Source organism: Delphinus delphis, chromosome 19 (assembly GCF_949987515.2).
Source record: "Delphinus delphis chromosome 19, mDelDel1.2, whole genome shotgun sequence".
Classification (NCBI taxonomy): Eukaryota; Metazoa; Chordata; class Mammalia; order Artiodactyla; family Delphinidae; genus Delphinus; species Delphinus delphis.
The window spans coordinates 41,289,591-41,312,741 of NC_082701.1; the positions used below are offsets into that span (position 1 = coordinate 41,289,591).

At 53.0% G+C, this 23,151-nt stretch overlaps 1 protein-coding gene across 2 annotated transcripts in view; it reads left to right on the plus strand.

Moving 5' to 3' along the window:
• Window positions 1-23,151, plus strand: part of ASIC2 (acid sensing ion channel subunit 2) — a 1,018,908-nt gene extending 995,757 nt beyond the window's left edge. Inside the window, exons 4-10 of one of the 2 annotated variants that reach the window (XM_059998040.1) lie at window positions 9,088-9,238; window positions 11,365-11,421; window positions 12,665-12,818; window positions 14,912-15,003; window positions 18,531-18,610; window positions 20,253-20,321; window positions 22,199-23,149. In XM_059998040.1, coding sequence (XP_059854023.1) covers window positions 9,088-9,238; window positions 11,365-11,421; window positions 12,665-12,818; window positions 14,912-15,003; window positions 18,531-18,610; window positions 20,253-20,321; window positions 22,199-22,300 — 705 coding nt within the window. In that variant the 3' untranslated portion in view covers window positions 22,301-23,149. Of the gene's footprint in view, window positions 1-9,087; window positions 9,239-11,364; window positions 11,422-12,664; window positions 12,819-14,911; window positions 15,004-18,530; window positions 18,611-20,252; window positions 20,322-22,198 lie in introns of both variants that reach the window. The other variant, XM_059998039.1, reaches the window with a different exon arrangement.

Here is a 23,151-nt window from a genome sequence, read left to right on the forward strand (position 1 = left end):
GCCAGCGTTGGAAGGAGTGAAGAAAACCCCAGGCTCTGAATGGGGAAGTGCCTGGTTCAGGTCAGCCTGGGAGTAAAGGCCTGGCTCGTATGCCTCTGAGCTCCCTCCTCTGCGTGAGGCCACCCCTGCGCCTGCATCCCTGCGACACTTCCCCTCCCCCAGTTTCAACCAGCAAATCACACACCAAGGCAATTTGCTGCGAACACACTGCCAGCGCCGACAGCACTTGCCCAAGAAATTGTGTCTGGACGAAGATGCGACGACAGTGGTGTGTCAGCGTGCACAGACACCCTAAAAACGCTCTTCTGTCAAGGCAGCCCTTACACTGGGGAGTGGAGGCAGGGCATGAATTTTGCAGGGGCTGGTACCTACCAGGGATGTATATTCACTGAAGGTGCAGGAGTCACCAGAACAATGATGGAGACTTTTTCAGTCACCCGGGGCTGTTCCCAGGGCACGGAGCAGGACACACCAGCCTGACACTCACCCACGTGCCCCCTTGTTGCCCTACCTGAGGCTCCCCTTCCAGGCCACGCCTCTCTTTACCTCTGGGCCTTTGCCTGGGCAGTTCCCTGGACCCAGGGCACTCTTCCCACACTCCAGATCTGTCTAATGGACAGCACAGTCTTTCTAGACTCAGCCCAAAGGTGACCACCGCCTCCATAAAGGATTTTCTGATCCCCCCACTCCAAGTTGGTCTGGCCGTGCCCTCCTTAGTGCCTCCACAACTCCCGTACATTGTTCCCCCATTATAGCACTTGCTTTGTTACATGCCTGTCTGTTCTTTCTAGACTGTAGGCCCCCAGGTCGTAGGAACCAGGTCTTATTCATCTTCGTAGCCTCAAATCCTAGGAGTGTTCCTAGAACAGATTAGGTGCTAAACAAACATTTATTGCACACTTGGAAGGAGGATGATTGAGAGGGTGGGTGGGTGGGTGGATGGGGGGGCCGGTGTGGGTGAATGGATGGAGGGATGAATAGAACGTGGGTGGATGGATCAATGAATGGATGTATAAATGGAGGGATGAATGGAGGGTGGGTGGATGGATGGATGGATGAAAATAATAATGAAAAAAAGAATATTTTTATGAAAATAAAAGTGCAGGGGCTGTCTGCCCCATGACACCAAAGCTGGAAGGATTCTTGTAGAGCTCCAGAGGCATATCTAGAGCCAGCAAAGCCCAAGGTGAAAGTCACATTAGAATGAGACAAGTTATAGTCTTTGAAAAAGATCCTCTTGCTTTTTTTTTTTTTTTTTTTTTTTTTTTTTTTTTGCGGTACACGGGCCTCTCACTGCCGTGGCCTCTCCCGTTGCGGAGCACAGGCTCCGGACGCGCAGGCTCAGCGGCCATGGCTCACGGGCCCAGCCGCTCCGCGGCATGTGGGATCTTCCCGGACAGGGGCACGAACCCGCGTCCCCTGCATCGGCAGGCGGACTCTCAACCACTGCGCCACCAGGGAAGCCCCCTCTTGCTTTTTTGAATAAACAATTCACTTTTTGCTCTTGTCACGTTCTCTCCCACTCGCAGACATTTTTACAATGGATACCGTTGTAATCTGTTACCGACTGATTGGTGGATTTGATTTTAGTATTTTATTTGATTTTATTATTAGTCACAAACCATGGGTAATTCACTTTTTAAACTGATCTTTGTTGCTTACTGAAGTGCTGCATCAGCTACTACTACTTAGTTTCCAGCCAGCACAACCAGCAGTTCTGTGTGTGACCCCAGGGCAGGACCAGGGTGTTGCTGAATTCTGATTGGGTGAATCCTCCTGTGGTCCAAATGCCGTTTGGGGGATGCTCCTACGCAAGAGGGCAGGTTGTGGTTCCCGTCCTTGCAGGGAAGTCACATTCTGTATTTTATATAGTACATAATAAGTCTTATCTAGTCTATGTGAATACTTAACAGTGTATAGTTTGATGGTTCCCGCAGATGAAGCTTCCCTAAATACAACATTTCCTCTCGGTTCTGATTCCAGTCAAACGGCAGTGTTTAGGTAAGTTCTAACACCACATCTGTGATCCATTGGTGATGGCTGTCATCTGTCATCCATTGGTGATGGCTGTGCAGGATGCGAGGAGGGGTGCAGTCGTCTGGTTTGCCTTATAGACCACCCCCTATACTCTACTACACCTGGAGGTTATCTATTCTGAACCCAGATGCTGCAGATGAAAAAGCTAGGTCCTCCAGACAGGACAGCAGGGTAACAGCACAGCCAAGATTAGGCTGTCCCCTGACCCCCAGTCAGGAGCCTTGCAGTCAGACAGACCTGGGTTTGGCTCCTGCCTCTGCCATTTCTTAGCTGTGTGGTGTCGGGCAAGTTACTGAAGTTTGCTCATCTGTAAAATGGGGATGATAATATTTAACTGGCAAAGTTGTTGTGAGGGCTAAACTGTTCAATGACTCCATGTGACATTTCCCGTGTTGGGTTCTGAAGAACCCATGTTCCCATCCCCAAATCTCTGCTGCAGCCTCCGTCCACCCACCCAGGCATTGCCTCTGCTTCCGGTGGACCCCACCCACTGTGGTAAAAGGCAAGGCACATTGATAAACGTGTAGACTGCTGGCTTCTAGTTCCAGCTCTGCCTCCTACTGTCCATGACCACAGTCTCTTTAACGCTTCCGTCTCCCAGGATATACAATGGAGATCATAAAAGTACCAACCCCACAAGGGTATGGTAAGGATTCGAGGAGTCAGTCCAAGTAAGGTGCTGAGTAAGGGCTCAGCAAATACCAGCGGTGTCTATACCATCAATTAGTCCACAGTGAGTCTTCAGTGCAAGTAGTTCTTACTCACACAGGGTCATTGTGTGGGTTGAAAGAGACGCTGTCCTTACAAGCACCTACCACAGGGTCTCCACCCGGGAGGGGTTATTATTGCTCAGTCTCTTTGCGATGACTTTTGCTTCTTCGTGGTACCATCTCTCCTGCTTTGACCTTGGGGACTGAACACTCACGAAAACCACAGGGATGGGGCGGGAGGGGGGTGGGCGCCTCACTGCTTCTGTGCTGCCTGCAAGGACATGCTTCCCCTGAGACCCCATTGCTGCCTCTGTTACCGACTGATTGGTGGATTTGATTTTAGTATTTTATTTGATTTTAGTATTGTTTAAAAGGAGCATAATATAATCATTTGTGAACACACTTAAATCACTCTGTGGGATGCAATAAAAACATCAAACCAAAAATTATGGCTAGAAAGCAAGCAGGCTCTGATTTCCCCTCCATCTGGGTGGGCCAGGGGGAAGTTTATACTTGTAGTAGAAGGTGGGAAAATGAGGGTGGGGGGGATCACAGGGCATGGCCAAGAGCAGGGAGACCTCACGAGCCCACCGATCCTAGAACCTGGCGCCTCTCGGAGCACCGTACCTTTAAGGCCCTGCCCCTTACAGATGGAGCAGAGAAGCACAGAGAGGCTGAGTGACATACTCAAGATCACACAGGAAAACCTGCTATCAGCTAATCCAGGACTCAGATGTGATTCGGTGCCGAGCCCACCTCAGTGCAGAGCCAGTGGAGACCAACATGGAGGACCCTCTGCTCCTCCTGGACTGGGTGAGGGCAGCCCCCTGCCTTCATCCTCTGTACTGGGGCTGGGAGAAAGCAGGGTGGTACAATTCATTCATTTATTCACTCATTGATTCAATAAGTATCAAGCACCCATTATATGCCAGCCCCTGTACTAGAGGCCTGAGATCCAGTGAACAGGAAGAGATATGAGTGTAGCTGAAGAGGTGGATGCCAGTTAGGAAAGGCACGTGGAACCAGCCACCGACTGATACCTTTAATGAAGGACTTTCACAAGCACTTCCCAAACCTAGGACTCAATGAACACATGGAAGCACTGCGTGAGGCTCTTCCCACCTATTGTCTCATTTAACCCTCAGGGAGGCCCTGGGAGTTACAGATAATTAGCTCTGTTTTGCAGATAAGGAAGCTGAGACCCAGAGTAGTTATGTAACTTAGCCAAGGCCACACAGCCTGTCTGTGGTGGAACCATGTTCTTCCCACTTGCCCCCAGATGTGCAGCCTGGGGCGGAAGAAGAGAACAGGCCCTGGGAATCTGCGGACACACCTTAAGGTGGTGGCAGGAGGGGTCTGTGGCAAACAGGAGCCCCTGGACAGCAGGGACCCCCATTTTACTCACCTCTCTAGCCCCAGTGCCCAGCCCGGCGCCTGGCACATCCTAGGAGTTAATGAAGAGCTTGTTCAATTAGGCTGGACCACTGGGTTGGCTGGGCTAACAAAAGCCCCACTGAGCCTTTGGTAACAGCCCAGACTGTACCCCGACTCCTGTTTCCTGCACCCTGAGGCCAGCTCCTCTGGTTGAGCACTTCTTCATCCATGGGAGCCTCACTGAGTGAGCTGAACACCCCGCTGACTACGTTCTCTGGAAAACAGCTCACAAAGGGGGTTTTTTTCCTTCACTCTCAAGGCAGTTTTTCCCAGAGTGAAGGCTTCCCACTGACTCTGATCCAGGACCACTCTGGCCTTATCTTGATCAGTTTCACCAAACACCCGTAGGGAAGAAGACACGTTGTGAACCAAATATTCAGACCCGGATCGATCATCGGAGAGGAGCCCACCCCTCTGCCCACCCCTTATCCCGGTTTGTATTAAGTGAGACACATAGACTCAAAACTTTGAAGATTCTGGAGGCATTTAGCAGCTCTCTGGTCCAGACCCCTTGCTTTATGGAGCAGCTAAGCAAGGCTCAGAGGTTACAGTTCCTGCCCAAGGAACCACATAAGTCACTGGAACCTCACCGGGTGTTCACACTCAGCACTTCTCCCTGGAAGCCCCAGCAATGCTCCTCTCACAACGCTACCCACTCTGTTTCATTTCTGGCACAATCACGAAGATGTGGTCAGTCACGCACAGATAGATATCCCAGAGAGAAGACTCCGGGAGTAACAGAAAATAAGTGTGCACCACGGGTCATCGGGGCGTGCTTCTGTGTTTCCGGTCATCCGAGTGAGTATCTGTGTTATGGATGCAAAGCACGACCAGCTCTGTTGCCTGGTCACTGTACACGGTGAGACAGCGCCCTAGTGGGGAGAAAAGAGGCCAAGAGCGTCTCTGGTTCATTCAACATCTATTATTCACCAGCCACTCTTGGAGATGTTTCGTCTTGTTACAGAACGAGGCAGAAAAAAAAAAAAAAGAAAAAACATGATAACAATTGGCTTTAGAATTCCTCCTAGGGAAGGAAGTGCCTTTCCTTGAGGCTCCATGGGAAAGGTGGTTGCCGTGTCACCAAGATGCCAGAGGATGAGGCAACTACTTAAGAAGAAGCGGATTCTGCTCCTGGAAAGGGTGGCAAAGCACATAAGGAGAGAGAAAGGAGGCGGGAGAGAAGGAAGGAAAGGAGAAAGATGGAGAGATGCTGGGCTTAGGCAAGGTGAAGGAGATTTGCTCTGATGTAAACCCTCCTCCAACTCTGACATCTTCCTTATATTCTAATGCCCTGGGTGAGTGGGCTTTCTGTGGAGATGAACAAGGGGCTGAGTTTCACATCCTATCCATACATAGGACACAGAGACCGGAAGACGTCAGCCAAGGGCCACAGCTGCGTTACACGTACCTTGTGTTCAAAACTCACAGTATCCTCTGAAGTAGTTAATATCTCAGGGTGCTTCTCATGCAGAAAGAGGAGGTCCCCCACTAAGCAAGTGGCAGAGCCAGGATTCCAACCCAGCTGGGTCTGACCACAGAACACGTGCTCCTAACATGGGTGCTCCCGGCAGACAGAGAACCTCGGCCAGGTGGGCTAGTGAGGAGGAGAAGGAAGCCAAGCAGGCCAGAATGAAGACCCCGACCCAGCCCTGGGAAGGAACCGGCAGGGGAATCCCAGAGCCTAAAGGGATCTGGTCCAGGTGAGTATCGTGTCCAGCACCTGAATCAAAAGCCCAAGTGGCTGACATGACAAAAGAGCCAGGTGGCTACCAGAGGAGCTCAGTGGGCCTCTCTCCTTGTCTCCCTCCTCCTTTATCTCTCCTCCGGTCTTTTCTACCCTTTCCAGGAGCAGAATGAACATATTCCTATGCGGTCTCATCATCGTCACAGCATCTCTCCCTTAGGAGCATCCCAGCCAAGGCTTCTGTGGGCTGCAGACACAAGGAAAAGGCCAAGGGAGCTGGGCAAGGTCCTATGGGACAGTCTCCCTCCCAGCATCTCTGACTACAGAGACCCTCCTTGAGCAGCTAGGCTAACTGCAGCGCCACCTGCTGGCACACCTCGGGATCTATGGGCTGGGAGAGGCTGGGAAAGCCAGTGGCTGAGGAACAGCATAGGACGTCCCGAGGCAGGGAGGGTGCAAACACAAACTTCTCTCTAGAAAACGAAAAGTACTGTGGAGAGAAGCCTCGAGACAGTGGAGCGATGACAGGCAAGCACCAGGGTATGCCATCACAAAAGTTCTGAGTTCTTTGCTCAGCTCATGAATGTGAGTAATTGTGCAAGGCCACCAGTTCCATGGCACAGTGAGAAAAATAAAAGGCTAAGGACGGATGAGTTGTTAAGTAAATGCAGGAACACTTTAAGGCTCAATCCTGGTGTCTCTCCTCTCTCCCTGGGCTGGCTCATCCACCCCACAGCTTCAAGATCCACTAAAGCCACACGCACACAAACGCACACATTTACGTCTCCAGCCCAGATCTCTCTCCCAGCTCCAGAGCCCTAGATCAGCGGCCTGGTGTCCTCTTGACTTGGACATCTGCATTGGCAGGAGTTCTTATAGTAAACCCAGCGCAAAATAACTTGAGCCAAAAAGGATGGCGTTTCGCTAGTCTGTAGAACCAGATTGTAAGGAGAGCAGAGGTGGAGCTGGACTATTTGTTGAATGAATGAAAGGGTAGAAAAACATGAAGACGTTTGTTAGGGGAAAGAGATAGGAACTAAGTCTTGGTGGGTACCTACTGGCTGCTGGGCACTTATTTAATCCAATGAGGAGGCTAAAAGCGGGGGCTGGGGAGTGGGGGCTTTGTCACTGACTAAGTCACACAACTAGCCCATGAAAGAGTGAGGTTCAAGGTTCTGTCGGACTTGTACCACTGTCTCTAGTTCTCAAATTAAAATTACAGATGTAGGGTCTAGGATTGGATATAAGGGCTTAAGAGGTTTTAGAATCTCCAACTGCACATGCAGTACTTGAATCTCTCTCTTCCCATCCCAGCCAGGTGGTTGTATGGTTTCTGCTTGAACACCCCTCATGATGGGGACCTCACCCTCAAGATAGGGATTTTGTCATTGAATCATAGTAGCAGGTTAGAAAGTTGAGACAGAATTTATCCTTCTTTAGGATTAAATAAGAGAATGCGTGTGCTGTGCCCACCACAGTGCCTGCAACGTCAATAAACGTGATCATGCACCCCACTTCCCTTAGGACAACTGTTCTTGTGTCTATCTTTCCCTTGGGATGCCGGGAAACAAATCTAGTTCTTCTTCCCTGAGACAGCCCTTCAGATATTTGAAGACAGTGCTTCAGGGTCCCCCTGAGGCTTCGCTTACCCAGGATAAACAAATACTCCAACACGCTTTCAGACACTCGTTGGTAAGCAAGAGTTGATGCTGTACACGCTGCGATTTTCCAGCTGCTGTGGTGTGTGAGGCTTCAGAAAATCTGATGGAACGAATGATAAACCAGCCACAGCAGGGTAGCCATGGTATCTGGATCATGACCTCTGTATAAAAAAAGGGAAGTGATTGACCCTGAACAAACAGTAGCACATCCCCAGAGTTTCACCAGCTGCATTCTTGGTCCACCCACTGTGGGAAATTGTTTTAGAAGAAGAAAAAGAAACGAGAGTCTCCCAAGATGATTTTACATCATTTTAGACCCCCTGTCTTGCCAAAAGTCGCTATGAATTCTTCCCAAATCCAGTTTGTGTGCTGATCGATCCAATATTGAGCAATGTAGGGAACTGAATCCATTCTAATCATAGACTGTCAAACCTACCCCACATACTCCCTCTTTACGGATGGGGAAACTAAGGTCCAGAGGAGAGTGGCGACTTATCCAAAGTCATAGAGGAAATCTGTGCAAAAGCCTGGTCAGCTCATGAACTCCAAAGAAAGACGAGAGAGTAACGCAAGCCTTCATGGGAAAGGAAGAAGAAAGGAGCTGTTAGAAAAAAACACAAAAGAGAAAAGCTCTGAAAGGTCCTCTCTGGAGTGTTTCTCCCTCCTTTCATCCATTTCCTATAGAGACAATGTAGTATACAAGGGCAAGATTGGAGTCAGAAATTCCTAGGTCCCTATGCTGACTCCGCCACTGGCTCTGTGTTTGATCTTGAACAGACTACTACTAACCTTTCAGATACTCAGTTTCGTCATGAATAAAATGAGAATAGGAACAGCTCCCTCAAAGGAATGAGTCTTAAATAAAATAGAGAGAGAGAGACTTTTGGTTCTCAGTCATGGTGGAGCGGCTTATATCAGACTAACCCTTCCGGAAATAACAATTATAAACTCTGGACAAAATATTTCAGAAGTACTATTTGATGGCATTGGAGAGAGACTAAACACAGGCAGAAACTGGAGGGTACACAGCCCTTGAAGGAAGGGAGTCACACTGGGTGAAACACACATTGATTTACCTGATCTCTCCTTTGAGGGCACGTCGAGTTCTAAGGGAATGTTGTAGCTAGAGCTCAAGAAGAAAGCAGCAGTCGTTGAGTTAAAAAGTCTCAAGCTCGAGTTCAGCGTTGCCAGAAAAGCTAGAAAAAATGGGAAGAAAAACCCTAGAAAGGAGGGGCCCCCAGAGGCAGAGCCCCCAAATTTTTATCTCACTTCTCTGCTGCTGAGAGATGGGAGATGACAAATTGTGGAAGTGGGAAGATGTGGCCCGTGTAAGAGACTTTGAGAAGATCAGCATTTATAAGAAGGTTATAAAGAAAATAAGATAGGAAAACTGGTATCGGAGCCAAAAGTAGAAGGCTTGGGAGGTCAATGGAATTGAGGTTGTCATGCAGTAGATGCTCAGTAGTGGTCTGTTAACTGCATGAGTGAATGAATGAGCCACTGGGCCTGTCGCGGCTGAAGCTCTGGGGCTGACTGCTGCCCCCTCCTTCCTGTCTTGCAGCTCACATACCTGCCCCCGCCGTGGGGCGAGTGCCGGTCCTCGGAGATGGGACTCGACTTCTTTCCTGTTTACAGCATCACTGCCTGTCGGATTGACTGTGAGACCCGCTACATCGTGGAGAACTGCAACTGTCGCATGGTCCACATGCCAGGTCAGTGCCAGGCGAGGACAGCCGCAGGGGCCCAGGACTACCTGCGACCTTCTTTGCATTTCTCACCCTGATGGGAAACTCTACACCCACTCCACGAGGATGCAAAGGGATGCTGTTCTGGGAAGACTGTTATTTGATGCCCAAACTCTTAGAGGGCGGATGGAAACCTCCAGTCTGGCAACCAAGGCAGCATCCTGGTGTCCAGAAGTGGTCAGGTGTTTGGAGGACGTTCCTCCCAACGTTCAATATGTTTGCTAATTGTTTGCTGGTCTTCCCTCCTAGAGTTCAGTGTCCGGATATCTGGATGCTTACAATTCTTACATCCTGGTGTGGTACACGTTCAAACATCCAGATGGTTATGGCTTTCCTCCAGATGTTTCCCTTCTTGCATCCAAATGTCTAGCTCTCTTTCAAGCTAGGCAAGAGTCCATCAGCCAGCAAATGAATGCATGTGTACTGACATTTCTATTCTCAGACTAACAATGCACGTAGCCATCATTAGAGGCAGTTGGCTTGTCAGTAGAAGTGGAGTGGGGGGAAGGGGGCTGATTGGAGCAGGAAGAGTTTGGTACTGCAGCATGGAAGGAAGGATGACTGAGGCTGGAGTCAGTGGCCTTGGCTTCTAACTCAGGTTCCTCCACCTTACTGCTGTGTGACCTGGTACAAGTTACTAAACCTCTCTATTCTTACCTCCATTATCTTTAAAACACAATCATTCGTGGATAGGAAGATAAAATTAGGCTAAGATATAAAAATGCTTTGTTGGGAATTCCCTGGTGGTCCAGTGGTTAGAGTTCCATGCTTCCACTGCAGGGGGTTCGGGTTCGATCCCTGGTCAGGGAACTAAGATCCCGCAAGCTCCGCAGTGCGGCCAAAAAGAAAACTTTGTCAATTGCAAACGTCAGTGGTGATTGTGTTAACACATGGGGAGAGGGAATTGAGAGTACTGTTGACTGAAGACCTACTATGTGCTGGGAACTTTGCTGTTATATTTCATGGCTACAATTTCATGGTTATATCATACTTTGTTTATTTAGCTAAATCCTGATATCAGACATTTCATTCATTACCAGTTGTTTTCTGTTATAGTTGTTTTCTGTTATAACCAATGCTGAAATGAACATCCTTAGAGCTAAATTCTAACTTAGTGCACTATGATCAGTAATTGCTCTAGCAATCTAAATTTAGAATTATCGACCTTTAAAATTGCCTTTGAGCTTCCTAGAAGACAGAGCAAAAGGGAAACATATCAGTTAAATTTTTATTATTAGAAAGGAGGAAGCATATCAGTTCTTCAGCTCTTGAAAAGAATTGGTGTTTAGGGAGAAGGTAAGGAAAAGATATCGTGGTGGGCTTTAACTTCAGCACTTGGTAAAAGAAAAAAAAAAAAAGCTTCTGGATTTCTACAGAGACCAGAGAGAACTGAGCACTGGTAAATGCTACCTGCCTGATGCTCAGACTGGATCACCAGCCAGTGAGGTTTCCCCATGGAACCTGAGCCCAAAGCAAGCAGGAGAGATTTTAATCATTTCCGCCCCCCACCCCCACATGACACTGTTACTGGTATCTCAGTTATAATGTGGAATTAAGGGCACAGCAAAGAGGAGACTTAAAAAGCAGCCCTCACTCCCCTACAGCAGTGTGGTGTGCTGGAAAGAGCCCTAGCCTCGGGGTCAGACAGACCTGGGTTCAAAGCCCACCTCCATCACCGCTAGCTCTGATGTCCTGGGAAAACAGGATTCTTAAGCCTCAATTCTCTCATGGGTGAAACAGAAACAGTATTTCCTATTTCTGAAGGTACCCGTGTGGGTTAAAGGGGACAATGCATGCCCAGGACTTAGTAGCTGCTTACCACTGCTTCCCCACTTGAACTGTCAGCGCTTTCCTATCACATATGTAAGCCAGATTGTGCAACCTGGGAGAAGTTAGCTAGACCGGTCTTGTTATCACAGAGCAGATCAGAACCCAGTCTTCTGCTCCCCCACTACCCCCAGGGCTTCTGACCATCCACTGGTGAACTGCTGCCCCTCCTAGGTACCAAGGTAGCTGGATGCAATCCCTTCCTCCAGCCCAAGGAGGGAAGGGGTTGCTGCCTGAGTACCTCTCCCTGTCTCTCTTCTTTGCAGGGGATGCCCCTTTCTGTACCCCTGAGCAACACAAGGAGTGTGCCGAGCCTGCCCTAGGTCAGTACCAGGGGCCAGGTGGAATGATGGTGGAGGGGCTGCGATCAAGACCTTGCAGAACTTCCGGGTGCAGAAGAGAGATGGGGGGAAGGGGAGTGGGGAAGGGTGAGGGGAAAGAGGCTGGAAAGGGTGGTGTCCCTGCAGAGACGGGAGAGGGAGATGGAGAGGAGGAAGGAGAGAGGGGTGGGGGAGGGAACTGATGCAAGTGGATGAGGGCTGGAAACCAGACTAGGGAAAGAAAGGAGGTAGAGAGGTGGGGGTAGGGAAGGAGTGGGTTTTGGGAGAGCAGAGAGCACTGCGGAATGCAGGGGAGCGGGCAGAGAGGATCGACAGTGAGCATCCGGGTGGGCCCCAAAGGAGATCAGCCGTATCTCCCCGCACACGCTCTCGCGGTTATTCCAAAGCTGTCCTGTCTTTGCGTGCTCCGTTGAGCCAGGCGCGTTCCCCCTGCTCCTCTGCCTTCTGCTGGGTGTTTGCTGGTCCACACCCACCCCCCGACCCTGGAAAACTTCCAGTGAGGGAGATCACACAAACAAGCTGCAACCCCCAAGCTAGACCCACTCCACGTGCCCACCTCTTCCGGACCCGGGAAATGATCTATAACCAAGACAAGCAGAGAGTATCTAAATCATCCGGACTCAAGTTCGTTCAGCAGCTGCACTTGCTGGATCTAAGTGCAGCAGCTCGGGGCTCACACGTCCAGACGCCTCCAGGAGGGCTGGCGGGAAGGAGAAGGAGTGACTTCCAATGGATGCAAAGCCTCAGTTCTGCGTCCTAAACCAGCGAGCAGAGCAGGTGGGCGTTGGCTACGAGGGAGCCCCAGAGGGAGTACCGCGGAGCCCAGAGTTTCAGATAAAATGGTCTCCCACACTCGCCTTTGGAGAACAGCCCCCTTTGTAGATGAGAACTGAGGCTAGGAGCAGAGAAGAAGGCCCTGGGGAGGTGAGGGGTCCGGGACTCCCTCGGAGCCCATTCTCCAAAAGTGGAGCCTTTTCAAAGATTTACAAAGGGTGACATAACAGTGAAGGAAACAAGAAAAACAGGACCAAGAGTAACAGAGAAAGAGTGGGCACATTCTATGAGAGCTCACACCCTCATCAACCGGCCCCCCTTCTCTCCACAGCCCCCCACCCCTCATTTACCCGGTGGCACCTCCTCCTAGCTCACTCCTCTGCTGCGGGAACCTGGCTACTCTGGGCCAGGAGGTCCACCTGACTAAGCCCTGCCTCCCTCTCCCCTCCAGGTCTGCTGGCGGAAAAGGACAGTAATTACTGTCTCTGCAGGACACCCTGCAACCTGACCCGCTACAACAAAGAGCTCTCCATGGTGAAGATTCCCAGCAAGACGTCAGCCAAGTACCTCGAGAAGAAATTTAACAAATCAGAAAAATATATCTCGTACGTTAAGTGGACGTGGTGGATGGCGGTGGGGGAGGGTGGACTAGGAAAAACTGGGGGACAGTCGAGGGCAAGGTAAGCGGTTACTTCTATTTGGCAGACATTAACTGAGCACCTGCTGTTTGCCACGTTCTGTGCTCAGACTCAGAATACGAAGACAAAGCGGATTAAGATGCACCCCCAGGCTTTAAGGAGCTTAGAGTCTGGTGGAGCGACAAGTACAAAGCTGAAAGCTATGTAGGCTGATGCAGGTAATAAGAGAAGTGGCTGGCCGCACCTTGCGTAGGGACGCTGTCAAGGAAAGCTTCAGAGATGTTTTTCTTTTTGCATTTTTTTTGTTAGTTATCCATTTTATACATATTAGGGTGTATATGTCAATGCAGAGATGTTTTTACAGGATGTAGAGGAGTTTTCCAGGCAGGTTTTGCACATTCTGTTCCCTCTGCCTGGAATGCTTTTCCTCTCACTCTTCACCTAGCTGGTTCCTCATTGTGCAGGTCTCCATTTAAACGTCATCTCTTTGGACGACTAAATTAGTCCCCTCCTGTCATTTTTCTCTCGAAGCTCTCTGGTGTTTTCCTTTATAACACACACCACCATGTGTAATTCTATATTCACGTGTGTGTTTCCTGCAATTAACTTGCCCACTTCACGAAAGTGAAGCTCCTTGAGAGCAGGAACTTTTCTTGTTTTGTTCTCTGCTGTGGAGTGTCTGACACAGAGTTGATGCTCAACTATATATATATATATCTTTTAACAGAATAAGTGAAAGAAAGACACAGGAGCAGAGGGTGTCCCAGGCAGAGCCTCAGCAGGGAAAATCAGTGAAGGGCAGACAAGATTAGGGGAAGGGGAGGCTGGGGGAGGTGACTGTGTCCAAGGTAGAAGATCCTGCAGGCTGAGCTGGGCGGGGGTGGGACGCAGAGAGTGGACTTATTCTAAAAGGACAGGCAGCCACAGAAGAACTTCCACCAGGCGAGTGACAGGCTCACATTTGCCGTTTAGGTAGAACCTTCTGGAAATGTTCTTTATCTGTGATGTCCTACATGATGGCCACTGGCCACATGTGGCTACTGAGCATTTTAAATGTAGCCTGAGTGATGGAGGAACTGGATGCTAATTTTATGTCACGTGGATTAGTTTAGCGGTTTTAGGAAGACCCTTCAGGCGGCAGATAGAGGTCGGACCGGAAGCCAGGTGGGCGGAAGGGAGCCAGGTGGGAAGCAGTTGCCATAAACCAGGCAAGAGAGGGTGACCCTGTGAATGGCACCTGGGCGAGCCCCGCGTGGAGAGGGCTCCTCGCCCCCAGCCTCTCCCTCCTGCCCACACCGTCACCAGACCTCATCCTGGGACGGCTTTTGCTCCGTCCCAGGGTTGAGGACAAGGGACGCTGAGGGCATTGTGAGCCACGTCGTGGAAGGAGGCAGGGAATTTTGTAGGAGGTACCAGGCACCGCTGTCGCAGACATTGTGCCGGCCGTAATGACTTCTCCTGCCTAGATGTGTCTCGTGCACACATCTGCCCAAAAGAGCAAAAGGGAACCGGGGTGCTTCCATCAGAAACCCTGCAACCAGGTGTGGGTTTTCTCCCTAAAAACCCTCCCTGGTCCCTGCAGCTGACTTGGCCATCCGGGGTAGGGCCCCCACTAGGAGAAGCTTGCTATCAATCCCAGTAAGAACTGGGGTCCTCTCCAGAGTGGGCAGGGGAGGTCAGCGGGGGGCAGGCGAGCAAGACTTGTCAAGAGAGTGCTGAGCTCACCTGCACGTAAGGGCCCAGGCAGACCCTCTGGGAGCACGGAGACCTGGAGGCCGGGCAGGAGTCCTGGAAAGGGTGCAGAGAGACAGGGGCGTTAGCAATGAGGGGCCAAGGGGACAGCTGATATACGCCTCCAGGGCCGTGAAGGGCACTGAGCCGGGAGTCAGGATGTCAGGTTCAAGCCCCAGCTGTGCCACTAACGAGCTCTAACTTTGGGCCAGTTGTTTCACTTGCCTGGGCCTCAGTTTCCCCATCTGTCTGTGGGAAAATTGTATTAGATGATCCCCGTGGATCCTGAGGGTTCTCACCACGTATGACACTGGACATTTCCTCCACAGAGAGAACATCCTCGTTCTGGATATATTTTTTGAGGCTCTCAATTATGAGACCATTGAACAGAAGAAGGCGTACGAAGTTGCTGCCTTACTTGGTAGGTCAGAGTGTCTGTTGCACAAATGTCCACGTCTCATGGGGATGGGCCGGTGGGCGGGTTACTCCCTCTTCCCTTTGCACTGTTCCTGCCCCAGAATGGGAAGAACTCCACGTGCTGGAGGTGTTAGGCCCAGTTCATGTCCCAGTCTAGGCCTCAGTTACCCCATCAACACATTGAAGTAGGTGAGCTAGACGCTCTCTCGGGGCCTTTCCAGCGCCATCCTCTTGGGATTCTATGGTCTTCTGCCCCCAGGTTGGAGTCAGAGCCCTGGGGCCATGGCAGGAAGAAAGAACTGTCAAGTGGAGGGAGGGTTGAGCTGTGGGTGGTCCCAGGCAGTGGGCCCAGGGAGGGTCCCCCATGGAGCCCCCACTGGAAAGCAATTTTGCTGCATTGAGAAGGCCCGGTGCCCCCTGGACTGAGAGCCCTTTGTCAAACACAACAGAAGGGCCATGCATCCCCAGAAATCTACAAACCTGACTGCCACCCCACCCTGGGACCAGCTCCCCTGGCCCCAAGGGCACAGGATGGATGCAGGAAGTTAATTTCAACACAGTCCCAGCCCAGCGTAAAACTCACAAGACCCCTGCGGGTGCACAGTTAAAAAGACCTGCTCTGGGGCTTCCCTGGTGGCGCAGTGGTTGAGAGTCCACCTGCCAATGCAGGGGACGCGGGTTCGTGCCCCGGTCCGGGAAGATCCCACATGCTGCGGAGCAGCTGGGCCCGTGAGCCATGGCCGCTGAGCCTGCGCGTCCGGAGCCTGTGCTCCACAACGGGAGAGGCCACAGCAGTCAGAGGCCCGTGTACTGCCAAAAAAAAAAAAAAAAAAACCTGCTCTGGACTCATCCCCCAACTCCCACTCACTCTCAAGAAAGGATCTGGTGTCTGTGGCTTCGAGGAAAAATAGCTCTTGTCTCTGTGAACTGAATCAGGTGAGAATAGAATCCTGGGTGAGGGCGGGGAGGCATACACCTTCTACCTGGAAGTACAAGGGGAGAGCAAGCCACGGGCCGCTGCACACCAACTGGGAGAAGGTGGGCAGGTGGCTTCACTGAACCTCAGGTTTCTCATCTGTAAAATGGGTCTAATAAAACTCATTTTGTGAGTTTCCCATGATGGTTAAATGTGGAAAAGCCCCAGCCCACAGGAGGTCCATAAATAGAGGTTTCTGGCATGTGGACAGACACCATGCCAGGGACCCAGGGCCTACCCTGCGGCACCGTCTGAGCGTGTCTGTTCCTCTCCCAGGAGGCTGGGGAACTGGGCCACAGTTGGGTGCCCGCTGGGCTAAGGTGGTCATCACCTGGGCCTTGGAGATTGTTGTGGCCAAAGGGCCTGTGGCTAGACGGCCTCATGCCCTGAGCTGGTGGTAGAGCCCTGCTCCTGACACCTTTATTTCCTAAAGAAGACCGAGGACATGCCTCCTCCACTTCCGTCCCCTCCCCTACATAGGCTCACAGTCACACTCAGACACACACACACACACACACACACACACACACACACACACACAGTGACGAGGACCTGAGCCCCGAATCTGTCAGGAGAGGTAGCTGGTCCCTGCAGCAGATGTGAGAAAGCATTTTCCCAGCATCTTGTTCCCACCCAAAATAGCCCGCCGTGAAAGTCCTGCTGCCATCTGCACCTCCCGTGAGGACAGCAAGTGCTACTTGCAAACGGTGAGCCACGGCACCCAATCGGGCCCGTCTCTCCCCTCCCCCCGCCGCGCACAGCGCACCCCTCCCGCAGTGAACACACCCTCACAGACCCACATGCAAGCCACGCGGCTGCAGAGACACGTACGTGCACACAAGTTGCGTGCTTACACACTCATGTGCTCACACCTGCACATGCTCACTCAGACACACTATGCCCACTCCCACAAAGCCACATTTGGACGCACTCGTGTAGCTACCCTAGACGTGGCTTGCCGCCTATGTAAAGCTGTCGGTGGTCAGACGTATCGCCTGCGTCTATCCCACACGCACTCGCGCACGGCGCACCCAGGCCCATACCCCACGCTCCGCCACACCGCTCGCACAGGCACAGACACACCCCACTCCTGACGTGCACATGCATCGTGCACACTCCCCGATAAGCCTCTACTGAGGATATTAGAGGGCGCGGAGGGGCAGGAGAGGAGGGAAGGGGAGCCACGCTGAGCCCCAAACCAGGTCCCCCCAGGAAGGGCCGCCTTCCCGTCGTCACGGCTTGCTCGCCTGAGGATGTGTTGGTTGGGCTTCTCCAGCCATAATCAGGGGAGGAGTGGGCAGAGGTACTCATCCAGAAGTTCTCAGACCAAGAGGTCAGCCTGGACTCTCCAGGAGGACAGTACATTCACCCCCAACAGCACCTGCTCTCCCCAGCCCAGCCCAGCAGCTGCCAGTCTTAGAGGTCACAGCTGGAAAGGACTTCACAGTTCATCTCCTCCGACCACCACCCCCACCCCGACCACCTCCACCACCAAATGTGCCCGGAAGGCAAAGCTCCTGAGAAGGTCGTGGCTTATCAAAGCCGCACACCGAGCTGGTGGCCCCGCTGCAAACTCACAACCTCAGAGCCCCCTGCTCTCTACCATACTGCCTCCAGAACGAAGCGTTTGGGGCTTTGGGGGGGATCAGAACCCCCTTGAGAATCAGATAATAACTTCTGAAATATGGGCTCTCCCTCTGCAAACGCCCAGGTGCACACACAATGGACCGCATTCAATTCAGGGGGTCTCCAGCCACTGGAAGCTCCCACAGGAGAGCCGTTCTCAAACTCTGGTGGGCCAGAGAACCACCCAGGCACTTTAAACTCCTGACCTCCAGACCCCAAGCCCAGAGGTTCTGATTGTGTAGGCCTCAGGCAGGTGCAGGCATCTACACTGATTACAAGGATCCCGAGAGTCTGATGCAGGGGTATCCGAAGACCAGTCTAGAAGACTTTGGTCGGTGGGGCCCAACATCCAGGGCAAGGACCTCTACCCTAGAAAGAGACCAAACTGAACATGTACCTTTAGGTGGGGAGACAGGGAGATGCTTCCTACGGCCTTAGCCCAAGGGTGAGAAGGGCCCCAAGGCGGCCCCAAAGCCCATGTCATGACTGGGGGGTGTCTCTTGTGTTACTGCTCCTGAGACCCCCACTCAGGGCACCTGACACACGTCTCAAGCTAGACTGTGTCCTCGCCCAGGCCAGGGACTGCACGCACCTCGTCTGTTCCCAGCCCAGAGCCAACTGAGCCCCACCAGTGTGGTTCTGAATGGAAATGAACAAGCCTGTCAGCCCACGAGGTCTATTCCAGGCCCCCCCGAAAGCATCCAGGTTAGTTCCCGTCCCCATGGGTGCTGAAAACCAAACCCCCCAGCTCTCAGAGCTGTGCAGTGAGGGAGGGACGCGTCAAGGGCCTGGCCTCCCAGCTACACGCCCCGGCCCCCCGGGAAGGGGAACCCGTTCAGAAGGCCTGGTTTCCGAGTTCTCAGTCTGTTCAGCCCTTCCGGAAGTGCTGTCAGGAAAGCCAAGTCTTTGTCTTCTCTCTCTCTCTCCAGGTGATATTGGTGGTCAGATGGGATTGTTTATTGGTGCTAGTATCCTTACAATACTAGAGCTCTTTGATTATATTTATGAGGTAAGATTTGGGATTGCTCGTGGGGGGATGACCTGGCGCCCTCATCCTGCCCTGACGTCCAGAACCGAGCGTGGATGGGGGGAGAGCACGGCCTCTCTTCCCCCAGGGCCGCCTCCCCCTCCCTGTCCATGGACATTGTCTATCACCACCTCCTAGGCACTGGGGGAGGGATGGATGTAAGAGAGACAGAAGCCACAGGCCCTACCTCAGGGCTGTCTACACTCACAGGGAGGGAGCAGAAGGGATGAGAAGAGGATGAAACTGTGCTGAGGCCAGCCTGAGCCCCTCCCGCTGCTAGGGGGCTTCAGACATGCGTGTGTCTGCACCCTCACACTCACCACACACCACACTCACACACCACATATGCACACACATACACCACACGCACTCCACATACGCCACTCACACACGTGCCCCACACACACATCACGCAGTTATACCACACTCACATACGACATACGCACACACATATATCACACACACTTATACCACACTCACGTACTACTTACAAATACACATGTACACCACACGCACACCACATGCACACACACACACCACTCACGCATCACACACACTTATACCACACTCACACGCAACATCTGCACACACATACACCACACACTCCACACACATATATCACACACAGTTATACCGTGCTCACACACACTGCTCACAAATACACACATACGCCACACGCACACCCCATGCACACACACACACCCCTGCCCTCCTGGTGGCCCATCACCCGAGCAGCGCCTTCCGTGGTCCAGGCAGGTTTCAGGAAGGATCACTCCTGCAGTGCTTATCAGTCCCGAGCAGGGAGAGCAAGGGCACCCCTGCGCTCCTGGCCACCAACAGTCCGGGAGCTGTCACCCTCAGGAGGCAGCTGGACAAAGCCTCTGAAAGCTTCTCACACGACAAACAGTGGCTTCAGTCACTGAGCGCTCCGGGGGCACGTCAGCCTTCCCACTGCCTCCCTCCCCCCAGCCCCGGGATGGCTCCAGGGACTCCAGAATCCCTCAGGGAAGTCCAGGCCCAACACCGTCCCCAGGACCGCCTGAGTCTCAGCCTAGCAAACGGGACCTGCAGAGCAGTGGCCTGCATCCCAGAGGGGGCTGGCGACGGCCAAAGGCCGCTGGGAGTCACTGCGGGGAGCCGGCGGGCAGCGGCGACCAGGGGCCTCTAGAGCGCCACATCCTGCCTCTCAGCACGGTGACCTTGTTCCCAAACCGGGTCCCATGGCCAGATTTCATTCTGCCTTGTTTACTCGTTTTTGTGAAAAGATACACAAAATCACAGAAATTGAATCGCACCAGGGAACATATTTAGTAATTACCCTTTCTTGCTAGGAATCAAATGTTAAGAACTCAAGTGTATCCCGATCTTGTGAACTGTGGAGTTGTCAGGCCTCGGAAGTGATGAGTAATTCTGTCCCCCCAGGACAGACAAGGAACCAGCCATACTGGGAGACCAGGCCCTCCCGTGACCCCCTCCAAGCTCTAGCACCTGCTCCAAAATCCCATCTCAGCCCAGAGACTGGGGAGGGGCCCCAGCCCAGCCACGTGGAGGGAGGTCTCTCTCTCTTTCTCTACCTTGGCGCCGTTCTTCTGGCCTGACCACCCCCTTCCTGCCTTTCTTGCAGCTGATCAAAGACAAGCTATTAGACCTGCTTGGCAAAGAAGAGGAGGAAAGGAGCCACGATGAGAACGTGGTGAGGGCAGCCCGGGGTTTGCAGGTTGCTTAGTCCCTCTAGCACATACAGGCCATGTTAACCCAGATGCGGGGGCCGGGTGGGGCCGGAGGGCGGGCCGTGCTTCGTTGCACACCTTTCCATGGCTTGTGACACTCTGCAGCTCCCAAATCCAAGGACACTCCAACTGAGCCTCGAGCCTCTCTCTGAGACTCACCCCAGAGCCCAGTAGTAAGCCGTGGATGCAGCGGAGACCAGGAGATGCTTCTGCCTGGACCAATCCGGCTTCTCCCAGGCCAGAGGCCACGCCCCTCTTCTCATGCCTTGGGAGAACCGGAGAGGCTCTGCGTAGGTCCACTCCCTTATTCTGCGGGGCGGCAGAATACAAGCAGGGATGTCCCTGGCATTCTGCCCTATTTTGAAGGGGACGTAGGGTGTGCGGCCCTGTGAATTTGGTAGTGGCAGTAATACCCATTAGAACTGCTAACCACTGTACATGCCTGGGACATGTCAGGCACTGTGCTAAGTGCCCTTAAGGCACTCATCATTTCAACCCGACAGTCACCCTAGAGGAAGGTCTGTGCATGAGGCGGCTGCAGCTCAGACCAAGGTTACACTGCAGGTGAGTGTCAGAGCTGGGCACAAAGCGTCCCTAACCACCACTGTCCTCCTCCGCCTCTCATTCCTCGAGCCAGAGAGGGGCAGCACCTCTTATGCTGCTAATTCTTCTTCCCTAACTCAGTCTGCTCCTGGACCCCGGTCTCCACTGAAGGTTGCAGGTATCGCTGGCTTTCCCCAAGTCAGCACCCCGGCCCCAAGAGACCACCCCATTCGATGGGCACTTGCCCCCTTAAAATCATAACATGCCAAATGGACCCCAGCCCCCTCCTCCTGCTTGGGCTCCCACTTCTGTTCCAGACACTATTTCTCTACCCATCTCCCAGGCTAAAAATCTCACTTTGATTCTCTGGGGTTTGAACAGAAGACAGCTTCTGTTGAGGAGAGAGCAGTGTGGAAGGAGGCCAGGCTCTGGACTCAGCTACCTGCCTGGATCCCAGGTCCCCGCTTCCCAGCCTCGTGTGCCTGGGGCTCGTTACTTCCCTTTCTGATCATCTGCTAAATCACTGGGGCTTCAGGGAGTGCCATTCGGATTAAGTGAGGCCAGGCCTGTAAAGCCGTGAGCTTTGCCTAGTTTATAATGAGCGAGTAGAGGCTCCCTCCCCCTGCCCGAGCCGCATTCTTGGCACCGAATTCTGCTTCCATCCCTCCCAGCCTCCAGCCCTCCGCAGCCTGGGAATCACCTGGAAAACTCAAAGCTATCTCAGCCCCACCCTGTTCAGGGACCCAAGACCACTCTTCCCTGGGGCCAGCCTAACCTAAAGGTCCTTCAGGCAGCTGCGATCAGGGGTCAGGGTTCTGGCTGGGGGCCTCCACTGCTTGGCCTCAGCGATTGGCACCCCCTGCCCCAGGCTTGGCCACAGACCAGCCCTCCTCCAGCCCAGGCTGACCCAACAGAGACCCCAAGGGCGAGGGTAGGATGGGCCATCCAAGCTCCAAAGGTACACACCACTCAGATGTCGCTTCAGGTGACACATCAGGGGACCGCGAGAGAGAAGGTCAAACCAGTCGCTAAGCCCCATCCCCTCTCTGCGGGTGCAGGGGGGGGGGGGGTGTGCCTAGGTGGAGAATGGAGAGGATTCTAAAGGCAATGAGGCCACTTCAGCCTCATGGTCCAAGATGGCAAGCCAGCGCGTGAGATGTCTGGGGCAGAGCAGCTGTGCCCCGGGAGAGCCCACAGTGGGCAGCGTGGTTCCCGGGGCCTGGGCTGGGCTGCGCGGGGGCATCGTGATGAACTTTTGCTGAATGAGCATCAACGCCCACTTTCCGCTTCCCACCAGAGCGCTTGCGACCCGATGCCAAACCACTCCGAGAACATCAGCCACAGTGTGAACGTTCCCCTGCAGACAGCCCTGGGGACCTTGGAGGAGATTGCTTGCTGACAGCCCTCCGACTGCCCGGCACCCCCCAGACAGACCTGGAGGCCCAGGACCAGAACAGGGGACGGCAGGCTCAGGTGGGATGACCCCTGCCGACCGACGGAAAGAAGCAAGAGCCCCCTATGCACACATAGCAAACTCTCTGTCAAAACCTCGCTCCAGCCTCGTCTGGCACGACGCGTCCGTCCCTCTTAGGAGAAGGGAGTCACGCTCTGGAACTGTCCGAGAACCGACCTGCCATCACATCTCACTGCCAGATGTAAAAAGCAACTGCATGCTCTGAGTCCTCACGGCACCGCCTCCACGTCTGTCTCCGTACTTGACCCTCCTCCGTGCGGTTTCCAGCAGTCCCTCTGCAGCTGTGCAGGGGGACCAGGTTCCAGCCCTGAAGTCACGACGAGGCCACGCTGGAATCACCCCTGCGCGATCAAGAGGGAAGCCGCAGAACTCGACGACGTCCGGTCCTTGTGTAGTTTGTGAAGGTTCTTAACCTGCCCACGAAGCCCTCCCCACCTCCCCAAGCCGGCCCACAGGGTGATCAGGGCCACCCCCTCCCCTCCACAGCGGCCCCGGGGACTCATCCGCAGTGCCCACGTCATTCTGCTCTCCCTGTGACACGGCTTGTACAGTCTGATTCTGTTTCTTTGGGGGTCTTTCTTTTTTGTTTGTCTGTCTGTCGGAGATCTGTTTCATTTCGTTTTCTGAATTTGGGTTTGGATGTTCTGAGGTTCGGTTTGGTTTTTCCATTTTCTCTTGGCATTTATTTATTTGTGCTTCCAATCACAGTCATATTAAAAGCTGGTCTTGTGGAAATGGCTGAGTCGTCTCTGCCCTCCCCCCGCACTCTTTCTCCC